We start from the raw sequence: 17561 nt of genomic DNA on the forward strand, positions 1-17561 counted from the left end.
TGAATGTGACATCAGATAAAAAAGGTTCAGCCAAATGCATAAATGTAAATGCTAATATTTTGAATGGTTAGTAAGGAATGGGTTTGTCATTTTTTGGGCTAACAAGCTAACTTAAGAGAGCCTTTTTTATTGCCATCTTGTCTGGACAGAGTAGAGACTCATAAATTCTTGATAATCTTAATTGAGTGCAAAATTTGCCTTGATTTTCAAAGAGCATAAAATAAAAAGAGCATAAAATAAAGAGCATAAAAAAAAGCTTTAAAATTACAAGAAATTTGGGGGGAAATCAGAAGGAATATCATAAAAAGTGCATAGAATAAAAAAAAAAAGAAGTTCTCTTTAATAACATTTTCCACTTTTTCTAAACACCAAAAAGTGACATCACAACTACACCATGAAATGTTCAGAGTAATGCTGTATTTTCTATTTATACAACCTATATGTCTTTTCAGCCGGAGAAATGTACAATTACTGAGAAGCTTTAGGCACACATTACATGGAGCATGTTATTGTTATTATAAGACGCATGAATATGGTGCAATGGCAGCAAAGACTTCACATATGTAACAGATTAAGTCTCTGCACAGAAATGTGTATATAGTGAACAGCCTCTGACACACAGAAGACAACAGCAAGACTGATCCACAACTGCAAGTGTCGTGGATATAAACACATGCAATGATCTATACATGCGTCTCATGACAAAATCAAGAATAACAGAATAAAGTTATGGCTCATGAGCACACACACTAGAGAGTCCTTGTGTAAGGAGTGTGTAAGATGCGTCCTGATGTTGTCGAGTGGGAATACAACTTTTGGTTGAATGATGAAGCGTCATATTTGCAATCTGGTATTTTTGTAAAAAAAAAAAAAACATTTGTCATGACCTTTGTAAATTTGTGAACAGGCTGGATGAACCCTCCAGATCAACAAGAGCCGCTACATGTGGAGACTGTAAAGTTCCACTTTGTAAAACATCTTTTGCCCAAAATGTTTTTTCTGTGAAAGGAGCCAATCTGTGGAACTGGCTTCCTACAAATATAAAGACTTTAACTAAACTGTCCACCTTTAAGAAACGAACAAAAGCCTGGTTCAGCAGCAGCAGTGTGATCATGCCAGATGAGATGTACAGCTGTGTGTGTGTGTGAGGCGTGCATCTGTGTGAGTTCCAGTGAATGTGTTTATCGGTGCTAACTGGTTTCTGGACATTTTATTGTAATCACTGTAAAAAAATGTACTTTATTATCTTAACTGTTAAAAGCACTTCTAGGGACAGGTGTTGCGAATTAGCCATGGCTATACACACTGTGATGCAGGCATCGGATTGCTCTTTATGTAATAATCTGGTTTTTTTGTATCTGTCCCTATTCAAATAAACAACAAATACAATTTTTCTGACAGGACATTGTCCATTTTGACGTCACTACTGGGGAATAACCTGATTTTTTACACTCCTGTGAATGTGGTATACCTGCGTTTCCCGGTTATTGGTTTGCATGTAACAACGGGTTTTCTAAATAAGCAAATTTTTAGGAGTTGTGTGTGTGCGCATGTAAACGTAACCAGTCAATGCACCCGTTACACTCCATCTAAACTACGAGAAAACTAGATCGCTCGGACCATAAGCAAAAGATCTACGCTGGCTGCATTACACACAGCTTTGATGGGTTTAATGGGAGCGATGTAGTTTCATCTCCTTACAGTAAGCACAACCTGATCCCGCTGGACGGGTGTGTGAGTGAAATTGCTAATGGACCATATAATGATTTCATCAAATGACTTGGTGTGAACAGACCATCTTTCTGTGTTATTCTTACACGGGTTCAGAGAGAATCGGTGGTCGCGGGCCGTATCCCTCAGCTAAGTCCTCATGACTCATTTCAATCATGAATTTGGGACTGTTATAGTCAGACGACTCGCTGAAGCCCGTGAAGTCCTCATCATCCACTTCACGAACCTCAGGCTCATCCGCTTCTGTGTTCGCAAGGTCAGTGGTCGTTTCGCAGTCTTTCTCATCTACAGAAATGGGGAAAGAACCAAAGCTGTCTTCAGTCAGAAGTGGTTTGTGTCCATCAGACGCCGTCGGAGAACTGACACTGCACTCGGGTTGGGAAGGGAGTGTTGTGGGAGTTTGGCCGGGAATAAAGCTCCGCTGCGTATGGAAAAGAGCAAACCTGGTTAATCTTGGCACTGATATCACTGAGTCAGCAAGAAGTCACTACACACGTCACAAATACAAAACACTAATGCATTAAAGCCCTAAAGGAACATTTGATGTGAACATTTTAACATTTCTAACATGCACAGTAAAAAAACTACAGTAATCTGTTAAATGGTTAACAGTAAATTCCCTTACTATATGGAGAAAATACCTCACATTTCATGTAATGTTACAATAAAATACTTTTTTATAAGTAAAAATAAATAAACTGACATTCCCAGAGTTCTTCACTTCACATTGGATGGGTTTTCATTTTGATAATCGTTTATTTCTTCGTTTTTTGGTATATTAGGGTTTTAAATGACATCTTATGCTGTTAAATGAATGTTTATTGCATTATTTTAGTGTCGTGTGTGTTACCAGATGCTGTTTTGTGACACTGTGCACCTTCTATAGATTGGTATTTACCTCAGCTTGTGGAAAAGCTACGTTTCGAAGACGTCTTTCTCTTTGCTATCAGTGTTATGGAGGAAGTCAGTATATGTTAAAGGTACAAAACAGTTTTTAGATTTTAGTAGAAGCAAAGTCTTACCCTTTTTTATATATTGCAGTTTTAAATTGTAAACTTTACAGGTTGTTCTGTACACAAGTTGACGTTTTTACTATGGTATTATCTATTATGGGAACCACAGCTGGCAGTTTTTCTCTTCCGTGTGTCATTCTTGCCCATAAAATGAGTCTTGAAGTCGTAGGCAAGTCACAATGCCACATACACACTGCAGCTAAATTAGTTTGTCAGTTCAGCTTTTAGGGCTTTATTATGTTCTGTACACTATTGGTACAACTAGTTGTAAATGTAATGATGTATTTAAATGTGCATCAGAGATGTTTCTCTCTTCTGTAAGTGCGGTGCAAAAGTGGTCACAGGGAAAGAAGTACGAGCCTCGACTCATTCGTGTGGAAGCTCATAATAAACCAAAATAATAATAATATACTGAGATGAGACCAAAATATCACAACCTGCATCTACCTACTTTAATAGCTCTTTAATAACTTATTCGCTTTAGCCAAGCTTAGAAAATGCTTCTAATAAGTGGACATGGCAACACCGCAAGCCTTACGCACACCACACTGCCTCTGTAGACAGTGGTCTGGTTAAAGCCACAGAAAATAACAAGCCTTAGGTCGCTGTAATGTTGCCTCAAATATAGTGGCTAGCAAACAAGCGTGATGCAAGAATGATGTTTTGCTAAACACAATGTCAATCATTGCAATACAGACACGAAATTATAATTTAGGGGATTCATCGCCGTATTTAAATGCGGTTGACACTCCTGAAACTTTACAGTGTGTATGTGGCTTACTATAGACCTTATTCAGAGCAGCGCCATGACAGGTATGGAAGTGAGGCTGTGAGGGATAGTCTTGCCTTGTTTCCAATGGCATCCGCTGTAAAAAGCTGAATAACGCTCCTAGATTACTTACAATTTTCCACAGCTTATATTGTCGGGAGTTTTTTGTCAACTGAAATTTCTTGGAAAGATATTTTTCCAGTGTTTAATGAGCAGAACAAATCCAAAAACACATTAAATAACAGTACAGCCCATTGAAGAGAAGCATGTCTGTCCCTCACAGCCTCGCTTTCAGTCCCATTAAAAATCAAAGATGGCGCTGCTCTATAATGATATTCAACAAAAGTGTCCCACAGAGGACAAAAAGGACCAACATGAGGGTTAAACACACCATTTTAAGTGAAAAATGCATACACCATAATGTCAGATGTAATAGAAAGTGAAATAGAAAGTGAAAGGACTCAAAGACACCAACCAAAACTTCAGGAAATTTGGGGATTTTGGACCACTTCTTGGAGAGGACCCACACAACGCCTGCGATAATGAAGAGCAACACGACCCCAACTCCCAGCAGAGCCATGATTAATCCTGCGTGGTCTACAGAAAACAACATGTCAATGAAGCCATCTGCTCTAGTACTCACAACATACTGACATTCTCATAAGCAGAAGGTGAAGCTCCACTATCAGCATCAGACAAAACTGGGGAAAACAGCACAAGTTCTCAAATAAGTTGAGGCGCTCCTCCAACCGGACAGATAACGGCTTAAATAGGCCTTTATCGGTATTGAATGAATTCCAAACATATTTTCGCAACATTTATCTTGCTTAAGCCAACACCCTTGGATTTATCTGAGCTTGTTGCAATGCATTATGGGATTCTCCACCAATAATACACAAGGTGCTAAAATTTGGCCAAACCAATGTATTTTAGGAGGCAGCATACTTGATACTAAAATTACTAATAATGATAATAATAATAAAAAAATATATATTTTACAAATTTTACAATATTTTACCAATAATAAACAGATCGCAATTCTGTTTGGTGCAGTTAGTGGCACAGAAATGAAATTCTTCACCTTTAAAATATGTTACAACAACAACAACAACAACAAAAAACGCCCCTTATTCCCTAGTGCAATATTAGTGGTGACTGAAACCATAGTGGAGATTATCCAGTGCACTCATTCAATCCCAGAATGCACCTCATGCATTCCACAAAGCATTCGTGATTAAAGTGTTTCACAGTCGTCTCTGGTGCATGAATGTGACATCAGTGTCCATATTCTAGGGATGCACGATATATCGGCCACCACATCGTTATCAACCGATATATGTTCATTTTTAATGTTATCGTTATCGGCGCATTAAGAAAATTTGGCTGATATATTAAAACCGATATATATGATGGATTATTTCCTTCAGCTGAGACACTTCAGATGCGCACTGTTCAACATGATGGTTTTGAGTTGCTTGAAATATGATTCACTTAAAAAAGGAAAATACAGTAAAGTAAGTGCAAATCTGTCATATCGGCTACATAAAATTATAATGAGAAAATTATAATTGTGTGCTTGGGATGGTGAGACCATCCCAAGCACACAATTATAATTTATGACAGATTACCGATATGACAGATAACCGATATATTGGCCGATAAATCTAAATCTTATATATTTTTTGAGAGCCTGATTACAAAAACAAAAGTCTCAGAAACTTTTGTTTTTGTAATCAGGCTCTCAAAAAATATATCAAATTTAGATTTATCGGCCAATATATCGGTTATCTGTCATATCGGCTACATAAAATTATAATGAGAAAATTATAATTGTGTGCTTGGGATGGTGAGACTTTTGTTTTTGTAATCAGGCTCTCAAAAAATATCTAAAATTTAGATTTAGATTTATCGGCCAATATATCGGTTATCGGCTTTCAAATATAAAGAATTATCGTTATCGGCCAAAATGTTCACACCGGTGCATCCCTTTACACTAACCTTCACTCACTCTTTCTCGTGTAGTGACTTACATGACATGGAAGAGTCAGTGAGGGGATTTCAAACACAGCTCATGTGTGGGCTTTATCTTGTGCAAACATGAAATCTCAATATTTGCAGCGTTTTACCGGTGTGGGGCGTCAGCAGAGGGACACACACGTTTCTGGAGGTGTGTGTAGGAATACCAGCGATCTTCCCTTCAAAGCTCAACTCAACACACTTTCCGACCAAGCTTTGGTTAAGGTGGATTTGTGTAACGCACAGATCCTCATCCTCATAACATGAGTCTTCAAACGTTTCCTGAAGACGGAGAATAGAACAGTGATTTCAGAAAAGATTATGTAACATGGAGGAGTTTTTGCGATGTTTCTTTCAATGTTTTTTTGACTGCATTTCCTACCTGATCATATGTGACCGTGTACTTGAATTCCTCCTTCAGAATATCCTGCTCATAAAATAAGGAAGGGTGCCAAAAAGACACTTCAATCTCATCTTTGTGGACAGACGTATTTACAGCTGGGAAGTCCAAAGAGCCTGGGAAAAAGGCACAATATTGCTTATACAGTCACAACAACAAGGAAAAAAACTGTAATATTAAAATTAATCTTGCAAGAGACTAACGAAGATGAATTCCAACACTAAATTGGCATCTAAATATTCACATTTCCCGAGTGAAAAAAGATAAGAGTTAAAGTTATAGGGAAGCTTATAAGCTTTGGTTGTGTGTAAATGAAATAAAGGCAAATATATGGTTAAACAAATGCGGTACTGAAAGAACCAATCAAGTCAGTATTAAAGACGTCATCAAGAGGGGTATAACGAATATCGCGATATCAAAATGCGAAAATATGTATCGGTGATGTGAACTATATGAATCGTGATATAGAGTTTGCTTATTATGATGAACAGATTTACTGATTAAAGCACATACAGTCGTTAACACGGACGTTCATTGGATGTGCGTGCGCATGAACGACATGGGAGTGAGTAAATGCAGACAGACTTTTAATTTTTGGATGAACAAACTCTTTTAAGTTTGGGAACAGTCATTTTGATTAGAACTGACTGATCATCTGAAGAGCGGCACTCAAAGTCAAAGCACATTTAAATCACTAATCACGTTTGTAGTTTTAGTAGTAGGGCTGGACCAGAATATACGTTCGTGGGTTGGTATTCGATTTGAAAATTTGACATTCGAATATTTGTTGTTGTTGTTTTTTGCACACCTGGCATTCCCCTCGAAACAGTTCTCATTCGCGCTTGAATATGTTTTACACTATAAAATCTGGCAAAATACAATACTCTTTTTTACAATTATCTTATATAGCCTAGCCATTTTTAATAGGATGTACAGTTGAAGGAACCCAACCTCGTTACACTTAATAAATATATTTGCTTCTTCTTGGCCTACTAAAGTGTTCCTGCAACGGGAGTGTTCTCTGGCTAGAGCGCAGAACAGCAGAGTGTGTGTGGACAGAAGTGCAGAACAGCGGAGTGTGTGTGGACAGAAGTGCAGAACAGCGGAGTGTGTGTGGACAGGTGTGCAGAACAGCGGAGTGTGTGTGGACAGAAGTGCAGAACAGCGGAGTGTGTGTGGACAGAAGTGCAGAACAGCGGAGTGTGTGTGGACTGAAGTGCAGAACAGCGGAGTGTGTGTGGACAGAAGTGCAGAACAGCGGAGTGTGTGTGGACAGAAGTGCAGAACAGCGGAGTGTGTGTGGACAGAAGTGCAGAACAGCGGAGTGTGTGTGGACAGAAGTGCAGAACAGCGGAGTGTGTGTGGACAGAAGTGCAGAACAGCGGAGTGTGTGTGGACAGAAGTGCAGAACAGCGGAGTGTGTGTGGACAGAAGTGCAGAACAGCGGAGTGTGTGTGGACAGAAGTGCAGAACAGCGGAGTGTGTGTGGACAGAAGTGCAGAACAGCGGAGTGTGTGTGGACAGAAGTGCAGAACAGCGGAGTGTGTGTGGACTGAAGTGCAGAACAGCGGAGTGTGTGTGGACAGGTGTGGACAGAAGTGCAGAACAGCGGAGTGTGTGAGGACAGAAGTGCAGAACAGCGGAGTGTGTGTGGACTGAAGTGCAGAACAGCGGAGTGTGTGTGGACAGAAGTGCAGAACAGTGGAGTGTGTGTGGACAGTAGTGCAGAACAGCGGAGTGTGTGTGGACAGAAGTGTGTGTGGACAGAAGTGCAGAACAGCGGAGTGTGTGTGGACAGAAGTGCATGAGCTTGTGTTTTGGGTTAAGCTGCGTTGCTTTGACATTGTGGAAAATAGAATAATAGAAACAAAATATATTAGCCTTTTTACCCGTTATTATCAATCTAAATTTATCTCGTTTTTAATTTAACTTAATTTCTTTTTTCTTTATTTAAATTTAGTTTTTTTCCTTATTTAAATTTTGTTTTTCTTATATATACAGTACCAGTCAAAAGTCTGGAAACATTACTATTTTTAATGTTTTTGAAAGAAGTCTCTTATGCTCATCAAGCCTGCAGTTAAAAAAAAAAAAAAAAAAAAAACAGTAATATTATGAAATATTATTACAATTTAAAATAATGGTTCTCTTTTTTAATATATTTTAAAATGTAATTTATTTTTGTGATGCAAAGCTGAATTTTCATCAGCAAGTACTCCAGTCTTTGGTGTCTTATGATCCTTCAGAAATCATTCTAATATGATGATTTGATACTCAGTTATTATCAATGATGGAAACAGTTGTGCTGTTTAATATATTTTTTTGGAATACTTTTTTCAGGATTCACTGATGAGTAAAACGTTAACAGCATTTATTCATAAAAACAGCATTTATTCAAAATAAAAACATTTCTAACAATATAAATCGTTACCATCACCTTTTATCAATTTAGCGCATCCTTGTTGAATTAAAGTACTAATTTCTTAAAAAAAAAAATAGTTATTGTTCCCAAACTTTTGAACGGTAGTGTATATTGTTACAAACGATTTCTATTCTAAATAAATACAGTTCTTTTTAACTTTTTATTCATCAAATAATCCTGAAAAAAGTATCTCAGGTTATAAAAAATATATTAAACAGCACAACTGTTTCCAACATTGATAATAACTGAGTATGAAGACTGGAGTACTTGCTGATGAAAACTCAGCTTTGCATCACAAAAATAAATTACATTTTAAAGTATATTAAAAAAGAGAACCTAAGCATAAGAGACTTCTTTCAAAAACATTAAAAATAGTAACTTTTCCAAACTTTTGACTGGTACTGTATTTCTTATAAAAATATTAAGACTACCTTATTAAAAGTATTGCTTAAAGGTATAGCGGAGGATGTTTTACTTCCTGGTTGGTTATACTATTTGTCCTCCTAATTGTCAATCATTCTGGTGAATCAATCAAACTTTTCAAAAAGTGGAGAGGGCGGGTCTTATCTAAAATTTGGAAAGATCCTCCGCTATACCTTTAAGTTAACAGACCTGTGTGTGTGCGTGTGTGTGTTACGTGCGAATGTATTTACTTTGTGTTGTTCATGGGGAAGATGTGTTTTATATCACTAGTGCAGTGTCCGTTTTCATATAAGATTCCCGCTCGCGCTGTTCTGTAGTTTATTAAAAGTTTATTAATTCTGAATGTGTTGCGTCTCGCGTGTCCATCTATATTGCACCAAATGTGACACTGCACTCCCTGTGAAGTCGATTGGATGAACGGTTCTCGAAATAATCAAAATGCAAACGGACAGAAAGACACATAGAGATTCCTGCCTTTATTAGAGAGAAGAATATGTTCAGCCCCTCTCTCCGAAGCTTTGAATATTCGATGTTCATTACTACCGAAGCTTCGAAGCTCAAAAAATGGTATTCGGACCAGCCCTAGGTTTTAGTGACTGATATTACCAGTAAAACAGGCCTACGTTATTTATATGTAGTCAGGGACAGAGTCAAGCATGTGTCGAACATAATTCTGTTTTTAAAGGGGTCATATAATGGTACATGCACTTTTACAAGTTGATTGCACTGAAATGTCTGTTGGCAGTGCCTGTACACAACCATCCTATCATGATTAAAATCCATCCAGTGGTTTTGTTTTAATCTCCTTATATGTTTGACCATCTATGAAATCAAGCCGTTCGATATTGTGACGTCATAAGATCGTACGCCCCTCCCGCTATTGTGAGTGACAGCCGTGCTTCAACACAAGACCCGCCCTGAGCGAGCTGTGACAGCCGTCATAGTAGTCCGCCATTGTTGATATGCTGGAGCAGAATGGCGTCTACGCGATTGTGGTGTTCTCTTCTTAGATGTAATAAGGAACACAGCAGTCATTTGGATGTTCCTAAATCCGAGCCGTTGAAGATGCAGTGGCTGAATTTTGTTTTTGAAGTGATATGCCCAAAGGATTGACGCGGGGATTCCCTCATGGGGATTCCCCACGATCGTCTGTGCTTTCATGTTTGCGCGAATCATTTCAGACCAGACAGCTTTACAAACGAGAAAAAACGGATCGGTACCAACGTGTTACTGCTGAACCTCCAGAAGATGTGAGTGTAATGTTTTATTAACCTTTATATTAGTATTTATATTAATCTTTGCGAAATTTGCAAACCTTGCTGCAGGCTTCACAATGAATGCGTCTAAGGTTTACACTCAGGGTACATTACGGCATGTTTTCTATGTACGACGTTCTCAATATAATTCATAATCACATGTTTATAACGAATAACACGTGGTTATTGTGTTAGATACGGTGTACCCACAGAACAGAGGGGCGGGGTGAGCAAAGCTCATTATCATTTAAAGACACATACACTGAAACGGCGTGCTGAAAACAGAGCTGTTTTTGAGCAGGTAAAATTAGTGTTTTCTTACAATACTAATGAGAATTTTTAATTAAAGTATATTACAAACTTTTAATTTAGACCCTAAAGAATCATATTAGCTTGTACAAAAATGGCATTATATGACCCCTTTAACTTCAGAATCATGAATGTCAGGTGAATTGGGGACCATGACCAAGCCTATTCAAGTCCATTCCTGATGTAATATCAAATCTAGCATTTAAATCAGCAGTTCAGTATCGTATCGTGACATGAGTGTATCGTTACACCCTTCATCATCACTGTCAGATGAACATCTCATCAATCAAGATTTTCTGAGATATTTAAGCTTAAAGTTTACTAAAACTATAGCACACTTAAGAATAATCAAAATTTTGATTTTCCGTTTTGGGATGAATAAATTGCGGATGTACAAGTATAGTAAAACATCAAGTGTTTCATCTTCATTAGTGCCTTGCAAACCCTAATTTCACTGTAAAAAAAAAAAAAAGTATAATACTGTATATTATTAAGTTATACTCAGAGAACTTACATTTATATTTATGCGTTTTCTCATTATAAAAGTCTTCGCTGTATGTGAATCTAATGGAGGCAGGTTCAGATTTCTCTTGTCCAAAATATGCCGTCACATCCACAATATAATCATCAGCCGCATCGTTGCTGTAGTTGCTGATATCAAGGAACATCTGGGAAGTGTTGACGGTTCGGGGATCCCTACTGCAGATACATGAGACAGAATGAGAGTCTTGTGTTTAGGAAATGTCACATGATTTTCTGAAATTGTTTTCATCAGCTGCTTTTGACACACACACACACACACACACACACACACACACACACACACACACACACACACACACACACACACACACACACACACACACACACACACACGTACCTTTCGTAAGGTTTGACCCGTACACTGAACCTCATCTGATCAGCTGGACCACTGTAGTTCCAGTAAAGCACATTCACAAAGTTGTGACACACAACACTGACGTTTGTTGCAGAAGGAACTGTAGAAAAACAAACGCAGTTTAGACTCAGATTTCGACGCCACTGCAAACTCATGATTACAACAACAGTTTCTTCCAGTATTGCTTAACAGGTACTGAAATGTTGAGGCATTTTTCAGACAGGCGTCATTTCCTTGGTAAAAGGTTAAACCTCAAGTTTGATTCACATGATATGATGCATACATGTTTGAAATGAGTTTAGCAGACACATATAAATGATGACTATATTCAAATGTCTTTTCAAAAATATATTTTTTAATAATTAAAGATGCACCGATTGCAATTTTCTTTTCTTTTTTATAAGTGTGACCTGACAATACCGATTTTCTTTCAAAGAAGAGTAGAAAAATCGACTTTTCTTTAATGCAAAATAAAGTAAAAGGACAGTTATAAAATGAAAGCAAATAAGCAAACATACTAATTTCAACCAACGGCACAAATAAATGCAATACGATAAAGAGAGATATGAAATAAACACGGCTTTAAGTTTTTCAGGTATACTAGTATGCAGTATATCCAACTGAGAAATACTACAGCAAAGGTCTCCAACCTTTTTTCATTTGAGAGCTACTTTTTAAAAATGAAAGTGGCCGAGAGATACTTAAATCTTTTAAATAATGTCTCATAACTCTCATATTAACAACTGTCCAAACTGTTTTAGACCTAAAAGAGTTTTTGTAGGCCTATTTATGTCACCCTTAAATGTCAGAGAAAAGAACAGAATCAGAGATACATTTTTTTATAGAAAATTGTACTTTGCATATACTATAAAAACACATAATTATAGTTGATTTTAGTTGATCATAACTAGAGATGAAATGGCATGAAAATTTCATTTCATTATTATAGTGACCAGAATGATCACGGTTATCACAGAATCCCTATTCCTTCCTGTTGATTGAGCTTTCAATGTTGTTACGGAAAGGGTGAAGCTGATTGGTTGGTTCTTGTCACATGACCGGCTGGTGGCATTCTGAAAAGTTGAGATTTTTTCATCTCGCTGCACTTGTAAAAAATGAGCACGCCTACACGCCCACGAACTCGAGCGCGATCTGCACACAAAAACAGTTGGTTTCACCAACACTCAAAAACAAAATAAATAGTGTTCCAACCAATCACCGACAGGAACACTATTTGTTTTGGTTTTGAGTGTTGGTGAAACCAACTGTTTTTGTTAGGAAAGATTAGATGAATGTGATCATTTATGTTTGGGCCTGAAATCAATGATACAACCTTTAACTCAAGGAGTTCAGTGAAGCTGGCAAAATTCACATAGACTATTCAAACTTAAACGTTGTTAAAACACAAACGACACCTATTTGCAATCACAGTGACTTAGACAACGAGCTACAACCCAATTCTCATCAAAACGAGCTTTATAATATTAATTTGTCTCTAAAGACGAATGAGAGACAAGTCCAAATAAGGGGCCGTCTGCAAAATTCAAATCCCAAAACACTTCTGCACATTTTATATTATTAAACATATTCAGTAGCTTCACTGTGACGCACTGTACTGTCACCACATTCAGTTCACACATCACTGCTCTCCTGCTGGTTACACTACATTACTTGGGTGCATAATTTTTATGATTATTTATTATGAAATCAAATCAATAACTTCACCCTTTTTAAAAAAAATATTAAATAACTTCACTCTGTTATACAGTGTAATGCCATCAAATTCAGTGAGCAAATATAATGCAAAAGCTGCGTACAGTAGGCTACCAATATAGCCTGGGAAAACCCAGACAACTTCCGGCAAATTTAGATTTGCTCTGCAAATAGTCTGGCAAAGAGCTCATTCAAGCCCATTTCTAATTCGGCGAAATCGCGGCACCAATCAGAAACGTTGGGGCGGGCTTTAAACGATGACGATCACTCTGATTGGTTTGAGGTCTATCCGATTACGCCCAGAGGCATTTGAGCGACGTCCGTTCAACTTTTAAATGCATTATTATATTCAAATTGCAAACACATGAGGACAGGCTCCATGAAAGACCCACTGGCAGATGAACGCGCTACTACATTTCTCTCCGAAACGGTAGGAAATAAAATTAGATTTAATAGAGGATTTTAACTGTGACACGATGATTGACAGGGCAGTTTACGTGACAGGACGCACGCGACAGATCCGTCCGATAAAGATGACGAAGTAGTATGTCCCAAAGCTTGCCTACTTTTTTGCTACACATTCAAAAGTAAAAATCTTTTCTTCACAAAAAGACTACATACTTTTATGGCGTAGTGTAACTTAGGCGAATTGGGACGCAGCATATGGCTTTACACGATGCCGATCGCTCTGATAGGTTTAAGGTCTATCCAGTTGCGCCCAGAGGCATTTGAGCGACGTCCATTGGTGAAGCCCCTTTGGAAATGAGTTATTAATGAAGCTTTGCCAGACCATGACTCAGTTACTACTGAGAATGGTCTGGTTTTTACCAGGCTACTACCAATATAATTTGTGTAAAGAATAGCCTGCTTATTTTTTATGTGCAATTACTTCCCAAACTAAGTGTTGAAACCAACATTAGAGCAGTGATATGTGAACTAAATTTGGTGTGTAACAGTGAAATTATTGAATATTTTTTATAATATAAAATGTGCAAAAGCAGTGTATGACCAGTGGGTCACCATTGATATGTAAACTGAATTGGGTGGCACTACAGTTTGTAACAATGAAGTCAATGACTATTTTTGTATTTTTGACTATGAGTTGATGCTGTAGTCGTTTTTTTTTGGGTTATATTGCACTTTGCAGACGGTCCCTTTGAACTGGTCTCTCTCTGCACGTCACCACGTATCACACACATGACCAGCGTCGGCCAATAGTGAGCCTACGTGGTGACGTGCAACACAGACGCGCTACGCTATTACACTATGTGAAAAGACTCGAGGCCCAGAGAGAAGGAAATGAAAAGTGGAATAAAGTCGTTATTTTTGTTTGTTTTTGCGCACAAAAAGTATTCTCATCGCTTTATAAACTTAAGATTGAGCCACTGGAGTCACTTGGACTGTATTAACAATGTCTTTAATACATTTAATACACTCAGATTTCATCAAAAATATCTTAATTTGTGTTCCGAAGATGAACGAAGGTCATACGGGGTTGGAACAACATGAGGGTGAGTAATTACTGACAGAATTTTCACTTTTGGTTGAACTAACCCTTTAAGCACTGACCGCATCAGGGCTCCAAACTGCGACTAAAATGGTCGCATTTGCGACCAAAAATATTTATTTGCGAGTGAAATTTCTGCCAAGGTCGCCATTGGCGACAATACAAATTTAGTCCCTTTGATTGTAAAATTTGCATCCTACGTGCATGTTTTATAACCAGTAGCCTATCGTAGGGGTGTGCGATATGAAGATTTTTGATCGTGGACGATTAAAATGTCTCCACGATCTGCTTTTGAAGAAATATCGTAGAATCGTGCATTCTATCAGTCGCTGTTCTGGCGCCTCTGTCCCAACATACTGAACAATGCGACGTATATTCACATAAAATGTTAACGCAGCGGAACGGGACAGTGCTGCAGTTCACAAAAGTTAATAATTTGCATGTGCTTTAATGCCTTGTCGGTTAAACATTTAATTCGCTTGCTGATGCGCTGTTCTAACGTGTGTGTGTGTGTTTCTCAGCGCGTACATGTGAAGCTCACATGCACTAAAAGCCTGTCTACCAGCGCCTGGATACTGGACTAAGTTATCTTTCGAGTCTTATTGTGCTAATACTGTCAAATTCACACAAGGTTTACATAAACAAAGTCGGTTATGTCTAAAGTAAAAGCAAACTTGAGAAAATTGAGAGAAAATCTGCTTGTCCAATGCGTGTACATTAGACGTGTCGCGCTCAGCTCTTAAAGGTGAACTAAGTAACTTTTTTACCTTAACTAAACAGCTTCAGAGTCATTGGAATGGTTATATTACTTATTTCGGGTTGAATGGTGGTCGTTTCGCACCCCCCTGGTGCCCGTGAGCGGAAAATTCGCACTTGCAACTTTGAGACGGCGGGCCGCCGGCAGCCGCGGCAGGAAGTATCGCGTGATATCAGGTCTCGCGATGTAAACAATTGCTTTACGGCCAAAAGAAATCTGCTCAAATACTGTCATTATTGCACTCCCTCACGCTGTCCGAACCCGAAGGAAGAAGACGTTTTAAAGAATGTCCCATCTGCTTTGATGTCGTTGATCTATAGCCTCTGGTGTCTGAGAATCACCAACGAGTTTTTACAACAGTGTTGTCAAATATCTATTCCGAAGCTGTGGGGGGAGCTCTAGAGAGAAACCTGCGAGCAAAAAGCGAGAATACAGCGAAGAAATCCCGAAGCTACTGAGTGCTGCTTTAAAGAGACTGCCGCTTGTCCTTAAAGGGATAGTTCACCCAAAAATAAAAATTATCTCATTTACGCACTCTAATGTTGTTCCAAAACTGTATTAATTTCCTTCTAATATTTTCTAATATTAATAATTTGAAGAATGTGGGTAACCAAACAGTAGCTGGTCCCCTTTGACTTCCAAAGGAGAAAAATATACCATGGAAGTCACTGGGGTACATCAACTGTTAGGTTACCCACATTCGTCCAAATAACTTTTATTTTCAACATGTAAAAAAAATTATTAAAGTTTAAAACAACTTGAGAGAGTAAATTATGACAATTTGAATTTTTAGGAGAACTATCCCTTTAATGTTAATGAAACAACAAAATGTAAAGAGAAAATCACTCACTGCTCTTGACTGATAACTTCAATAGTAGCTTTAATAAGTATCAATTTATAATTTATACAGTGAAGTCTATGTTTTGTTTTATTTTTATATTTGTTAATTTAATTACTTTCTTCAATGCTACTGTTAAATACACCTACTGTAGCTGAAAACAAAACACTCTTTATTTCATTTGTATATTAAGTTGTGTATGTGTAATGTTTATCTTTGATCTTAATATTTAATAACAAAGAAAATAATGACTACACTTTTTATCTTCACCCCTTTCTGCCATTCTTTTTTTATTTTATATTTTGTTACCTAAGGCTTTGTTTTTAAAATATGGACATTAGTTTGGCTGTAATGCTCAGTCACAAAATAGTAAAACCAACAAAACAATAGGGTCCTCTCACCATCGGTGCTCGGGCCCTAATAAAAAAGAATCGTGATAAAATTGTGAATTGTGATTTTCCTGAAAAAAATCGTGATATGATATTTTTGCCATATCGCCCAGCCTATCGCTTCATTTGTTTTGTTAACGTCATGAAATGAGATGCTTTGCGTGAACATTTCACTGGGTGAAAGCGCCAAAATATGAACTTATGAAATAGTTCATAAGTCAGAAATGACATTCAGTTACCAAATAAGCTCCAGTTCCCAGAACATTAACTAGATGAAAATGCTGAAACTGTAAGAAGAGGAGAGACATGCACACAACAGGGTGACTAAAAGTAGGTGCATTGTTATGTGGCTCTTAAAAAAATTATTTGGCGCCTGTTTTTTTCCCCTATAGGAGCCATTGGCTCCTTAATTGATTTTTTTGTTTGGAGCCCTGCGCATTTCTTTTTGAGTCCAAGTTCAAACACTATGAAACGCTCCATTACCGTCCGGAGCTCTGAAACACTGGCAGCGGGACATTAAACAGGAAGTGTCTGTCCGAGCTCAAAACAGGTTTTGCGTGGGAACGCACAGTTTCTCGGGGGAACGCAAAAGATTTAAAAATAAAATAAAATATTTTTTTACAAAAATTCTCCCAACCTAAAGTTTTTTCCACCACCACGTCCCTTTAGGGCAGAGGTCTTCAATCCTGCTTCTGGAGGGCCACTGTCCTGCACAGTTTAGTTCCTGCTTCAGCACACCTGCCTTTGAAGACTCCAGCGATTCTGAAGAGCTTGATGAGCGGATTCAGGTGTGTTTGATTAGGGTTGGAACTAAACTTTGCAGGACAGTGGCCCTCCAGAAGCAGGACTGAAGACCTCTGCTTTAGGGGCTCCGTAGCTCCTTGATGCCCGCAGATGAGTTAAAATCTCCCGGAATCTAAAGCGAGCGAGCAAGAGCGCGCGTGGGAGACAGAGACTGTGCTCCAAAAACCGTGTAGCGCGCGCACGGCAGAGAGGGAGAGGGAGCGAGAGACCTTGCGTGTGTGTGCCTCATGAAGAGCATGTAAGATAGAGAGCATCTGATTGGCCTGTTTCGGTAAATCAACCAATCAATTGTCAGTGTGGGCGGGCTTTTATCTCTTCT

The 17561-nt window shown here is 38.1% G+C and overlaps 1 protein-coding gene across 1 annotated transcript in view; it reads right to left on the reverse strand.

The window, feature by feature from the left end:
- Positions 1 to 312: 312 nt before the first annotated feature.
- ifngr1l (interferon gamma receptor 1-like) overlaps positions 313 to 17561 on the reverse strand; it is a 28158-nt gene continuing 10909 nt past the window's right edge. Inside the window, exons 2-7 of the mRNA XM_081351682.1 lie at positions 11217 to 11334; positions 10851 to 11035; positions 5912 to 6045; positions 5640 to 5811; positions 3989 to 4110; positions 313 to 2152 (exon numbers count right to left, since the gene is read on the reverse strand). Of these exons, the coding sequence (XP_081207808.1) occupies positions 1814 to 2152; positions 3989 to 4110; positions 5640 to 5811; positions 5912 to 6045; positions 10851 to 11035; positions 11217 to 11334 (1070 nt within the window). The 3' untranslated portion in view covers positions 313 to 1813. The remainder of the gene's footprint in view (positions 2153 to 3988; positions 4111 to 5639; positions 5812 to 5911; positions 6046 to 10850; positions 11036 to 11216; positions 11335 to 17561) is intronic.

Source organism: Scardinius erythrophthalmus (assembly GCF_964197995.2).
Source record: "Scardinius erythrophthalmus genome assembly, chromosome: 21".
Lineage (NCBI taxonomy): Eukaryota > Metazoa > Chordata > Actinopteri > Cypriniformes > Leuciscidae > Scardinius > Scardinius erythrophthalmus.